The sequence below is a fragment of the Brassica napus genome, unplaced genomic scaffold (assembly GCF_020379485.1).
Source record: "Brassica napus cultivar Da-Ae unplaced genomic scaffold, Da-Ae ScsIHWf_2360;HRSCAF=3047, whole genome shotgun sequence".
Classification (NCBI taxonomy): domain Eukaryota; kingdom Viridiplantae; phylum Streptophyta; class Magnoliopsida; order Brassicales; family Brassicaceae; genus Brassica; species Brassica napus.
In genome coordinates, this window is record NW_026015720.1 from 1 (window position 1) to 5485 (window position 5485).

General features: G+C 33.9%; 1 protein-coding gene across 1 annotated transcript; it reads left to right on the forward strand.

The window, feature by feature from the left end:
* Nucleotides 1-4266: 4266 nt before the first annotated feature.
* Nucleotides 4267-4431, forward strand: LOC125600706 (the record flags this gene model as incomplete). Its single annotated transcript, XM_048773297.1, has 1 exon — nt 4267-4431. A coding segment is annotated over exon 1 (165 nt), but the record flags the coding sequence as incomplete, so codon positions are not given.
* Between the last annotated feature and the right edge of the window lie 1054 nt (nt 4432-5485).

Below are 5485 nucleotides of genomic sequence, written 5' to 3' on the forward strand. Positions count from 1 at the left end.
CTAACATGTGATGCCAGAATAGGGCTGAGCATTTTTATGAACAAAACTAAGACCAGGAGAGAAAAAGAAAAAGACATGAACCAATTGGACGTCCTCTGAACCATTTTGGGTTTTTATTATAATAATATCCGTTTGCAAATATTCTAAGTGTTTTTTGAGATGATAATTTAATATTTTTTTGGTTGTTTTTGTATTGATTTTTTTCTGTGGTTTATGATATGTGACAAACTTCATGTATGAATAGATCCACCTGGTTAGGTTTAGGGTTCAAATAGGTTATGAGGGATTAGCCCCAACTAAAAGTTGTGATATTCATCTTTTTAGGATTGTCACTAATGATTGTTTCTAGATTAGCTACCTAGAACTTTCCCTAGGATTGTAGACCTAAGCGATAGCTTGCATCTCACCCTGAATCCATCCTAACTAAGCTAAGATTGCTAGAGTAAGGCGAGAGCTAATCTAGGAAGCTTTGTGAGCACATTCAACCCGTACATTAATGCTTGACCAAACGCGTCGATCGATATTCCAATCGAATAATCAGTCGACGTTTCAACAAGTGTATCGATCGATATTCCTATAGAATCATGGATCGACACTGGTCAATAGAAAGAACCTATAAAGCGAGAGGCTAGTGGTTTTGTTTATAATTGTTGAGCTCTATAATATCATGCATACAACCTTTTAGGCATCTGTAGGATTATAATCCTGATTACCTGAATAGAAACCCTAGATAGAGCACCATCCTTCCATCAAACCCCAAATCAATTAATCAAGCAATTAACTTGCTCACAAAAACTTGCAACTTTACATTTAATCATTAAATCAACCTAGCTTAACCAAGCTGATTAGATTTAATTGGTTCCATAGCTCCCTGTGAATTGATCCCTAAGTACTAGAACTCGACCTCTTATTTGAGAGAGTATAAATCACTCCTTAGGGTAATTTGAGTGATATCAACGTGTCAGATGTTTTTAGATATAGATGGAGACTTTTCCAAGGTGTGAATGAGTTGATCTTTAGACAAAAGATCGAGCATGAGTTAACATTCCAATGCCACCGTTTTTGAGGTCAATCGGGATCCTTTGAGCAGACATTATGCACGTTTTTCTGAAAAGTGGTCAGACTTTCTCGCGAGAGAGCTGTCAAAGAGATGAAGGAACGTCGATCGATGGTGCACCTTGGTCTCGATCGACGATTATTCCAGAACACGGGTCGAGTATATTTGAAGACCGAGTTAAGCCCAGAAGAAACTACAAATTACCAGAATATCCATGGACGACCTAAAAGCCTATTTATATATTTTTCTAAGCCATTATTGACGGCGCTAAGCTTTATTATATTGTTTCTCTTAGGTTAGAAGAGAATGGAGGAACTCATTAAGAGTGCTCCTGGAACTCCTTTGGTTTTTATATTTTATTTTATTGCAATTTTATCTATTCATCTATGGTTTTCTGTGACAACTATCATGCTTGAATAGATTCACCTTGTTAGGTTTAGGGTTCAAAATAATCATGAGGGATAGCCCAAAATATAGAATTTCTACATTGTTAGGATATGAATCAATTAATCAATTAAATTGTTCTTTAATGCATGTGTTCTAGAGTAGATACCTAGGACCTTGTTCTTAGATAATAAGGCGAAAGAAAAGGCATGGTTCTTATATGATCTAATTCATATTGTGATAGGATTGCTAGAAACAAGCAACAACTTATTTTAGTTTAACATAGTGAACAAGTCAAACCCCGCATGGTAAAGCTTGCTAGAAGGAACGTCGATCAACAACTTAGTAGTTTGCATCGACGAAGGGCTGAAAAGTGTATCGATCGACAATCCATAATTGTAGTATTGAGTTATTGACAATAATGCAGTACAAGCGACAGGGTGATGCGGACAACTTTTAGAGCTAGACAATAGATAATCTTACAAACGAAAGTGATAAAATATTACTTAGTTTGAGTTCTAGAATATCCAACCTTAGCATCTATACCATTATAATCCTGATGCCCGAATAGAATCCTAAGTCTAGCAAAACATCAAACAACTCATCAATTTACTGAACAACTACCTTGTTCACTCAGTTCTGTTATTACTGATTTATAATTATTAGCCTAGATTAATTAATAACTATTTAGATCTAGTGTGTGCCCTAGCTTCCTATGAATTCGATCCTAAATACTACAACTCGACCTCTTATTTGAAAGAGTACAAATCACTCCTTAGGGTAATTTGAGTGATATCAAAAATTTGGCGCCGTTGTCGGGGATCGAACCCAGGTCACCCGCCTGACATACCGGAATACTTACCACTATACAAATTTGGCGCCGTTGCCGGGTAGCTTTGATCGCCATTAGATCGTTGTCTAGTAATATTAGTCTAGGTTTTACTACTGTTCAAAACATTTATAAAAGAATTTTCTTCTGTCTCAGTTACATATATCAGTACCAGAACCAATGAGGAGAGGATTTCTTGGGTTCTCGAAGAAGGAGCCAGTGATTCACACATGATCTGTAAGTCTACGAGGGAAGCATCGATCGATATCCTCCAAGCAGCAGCGTTTACAGTGTGAACCAAGCATTGAATGACACTATTCATCATGTGTCGGAAAATACTATTCATCCATGTACTGTTCATCCTGGTCTTATTCACCCCGGTATTGTTCATCCAGAAACTGTCATATCATGCATTGATTGACACCGTTCATCCTGCATCGATCGATATTGTTCATCCAGTGTCGAACGACACTGTTCACCACGACAATTGTTCATCGTGGAATTGTTTACCGCGACAATGATCATTGTGACGCTGTTCATTTAGATACGGTTCATCCCGTCACTGTTCAGCCGGTGACAAACGACACCACCTGTGAGGAGACAGAGAAGATCAAAGTGCTCACACTTAAGGTCGACGAGAATGAGATTTTAAGAGACGAAGAAGGTTGCACTCGCAAACAGCGCATGACAATTGATTAATGCTCAGAGTGCTGTAATCCCTGATGTGATTATTGTTGCTGAGATTGAATGACTTTGATATGATCCCCAAAGTGGTATGATTGGGTAATACTTAGGGATTGACTCCACAGAGACTCTAGATAACACAATAGATTTGTAATTTTCGAAGTAAAGCTAGACAATAATTGTTGGGGTCAAATATATCACGACAAAATCAAAGACCGAAGAATCCCGGAAAGTGTCTCTTGTAATAAGAAGTTTCGTATAAGCCTCAAAAAGAAACGAAAGTTCTAAGAACGGAAAAGTCCAATCTCTTTGTAGCCTTGGGGAAACAAACTATGAAGCATGGAGAATGCCTTACCAGCATCTTAATCATCCATCGAAGAAAGCCAGGTCCCATCCCATCCCGACGTCCTGTCCCGCTGCGTCTGGATGCTCCAAGCGTCCTGGCCGTCCTCATCTCCGAAACCTAACCATTTCCAGCCTGCTACTCATAAGAGAAATCCAAATTACCACCAATATCTCATTTAAGAGCTTAGGTGCAGTATCAGCGATAGGGTATTGACCTCAGAACACCTGAACTCTAAACGTTCAGGATTCTAATCAAGTTGAAAGCTTAAGATTTTTTCAGCATTTAAACAGGTATATAAAGGGTTATAAATCCTTCTTGACCGAAAAAACAGGATCACTTTAGTGATCAATACCAGAAAAAAAACAGACAAAAAAACAGAAAGCATGGTGAACGACGTTTTTACTATGCAAAAGAAAAGTAAAAAAGAGTAACTGAAAAAATAGTCAAAGAAATCGCATTCAGAACCATTTTCTTCAGAATTTAATTCTACAATTTTTTCATAAATTAGAGGAAAAAAATTAAAAAAAATTCTAATTTAAAATAATATATTTTCTAAAAAAAATTGTCATTTCAGGATTTCAAAATAAAAACATAATTTTGCGAATTCAGACATAAAAATTATTGAAATACTAAAAACATTGTAAAATATACAAATATAATCATTATAAATGATATATTTTATATTGTTATAAGAAAAACTGGATAGATAACTAACATAAGACAGTACAGATAAGTTTCACATAACTTTTCGGTTTATATACGTTAAAACAGAGAAACAACAAAAAAAAAAAAACAAACTTTTAAAATAGTCATCATTAACTTTCATATAAATTACCAAGAATTACCAAAAAATCATCATTTCACGATCAACGATCAAAATCAGACTAAACTATATTAGAATTTCATATTTTTTCTAATAATATACATTATACGACTCAAACTTTTAAAAAATCATGCATTATTTTCATGATTGTAGCTATATATTCAGTGATGTTTTCGGCACAAAATTGTCTTTCAACCAATGTTGAAAAATGTGTCAAACACTGCATCCCAAATCAGTGCATGAAAGTAGCCAAAAAAGCAGATATGTCTATTTGTGAAGAAGCTTGCAAAAAGTTTTGCAACAAACATGTAAAAAGTTTTGCCTATACCGATGGTGGTTTTTTTGCACTCATATTTGGAATTGTGTTTCGTAACTATTTTCAAATTTAAAAGTACAATTGTATTCTTTGTTTTGACATGTTAAATATATATATATATATATATATATATGTAAATCGATATTTCTGTTTGTTTTATCTGACGCATATTATTATATATATATATATATATATATATATACTTTTATTGTGCAACAAGTTTTTATCGGTGTTAACAAATATTTTATATTAAAATTACTGTATATTTAAAAAATACATACAAACAATTCCAATAAACAATGCCATATAACTTAGTAAAATTTCATTTTAATCAACATCAACGCTAATTAAAAATATGCTAGCGATAAATGGTGATTGCATTGTAAATTTTACATAATTTAGTGATATAAAAAATTAAGAATCAATCCACACAAATAAAAAGGAGTACAATCAATTTCTATGCAAGCCAAAAATTAATATATAGTGAAAATAAACTTTTGTGCACTTAAGATAAAAGTAAAAAAAGTAAACACAAAACAAAAATATAGACTGGTCACATTAGTAGTTAATGTAGGAACTCCAAAATTAAACCTTCTAAGCTTTCACATTCTGTATTTTTGGCTTCCCTTGGTTTAATCAATACCTCTTTGAATCTCCTATATTTGTTCTCTTAACTATCTCATGTTTCATCTCACCTCCACGATTCAATTTATGACATAATGACTTTGTATCACATCTCTCTCTTCCCCCTCTAACAAGTTTTTCCAATTTTGTACTTTTCTGACCAATTTTGCTAATCATATTCGTGAATATTTTTTGAATGTAAATAAAATTTTGTTTCTTATTTACTCGAGCTTTGTCTTCGTACAACTTTTTCTCTTTTTTACTTTTTGTGACTAAATTTCTTAGCTTTCTTTATTATTATAGATATTTTCTCACTGCTTATTCCTGAGGCGAACTTGATTCTCATTCTCTTCCTTCTCTTTCTTGCAAATCCACCTCCGTCTTAATCTCTTCCATCTTTTTCTCTGCCACGGTGTGTATAC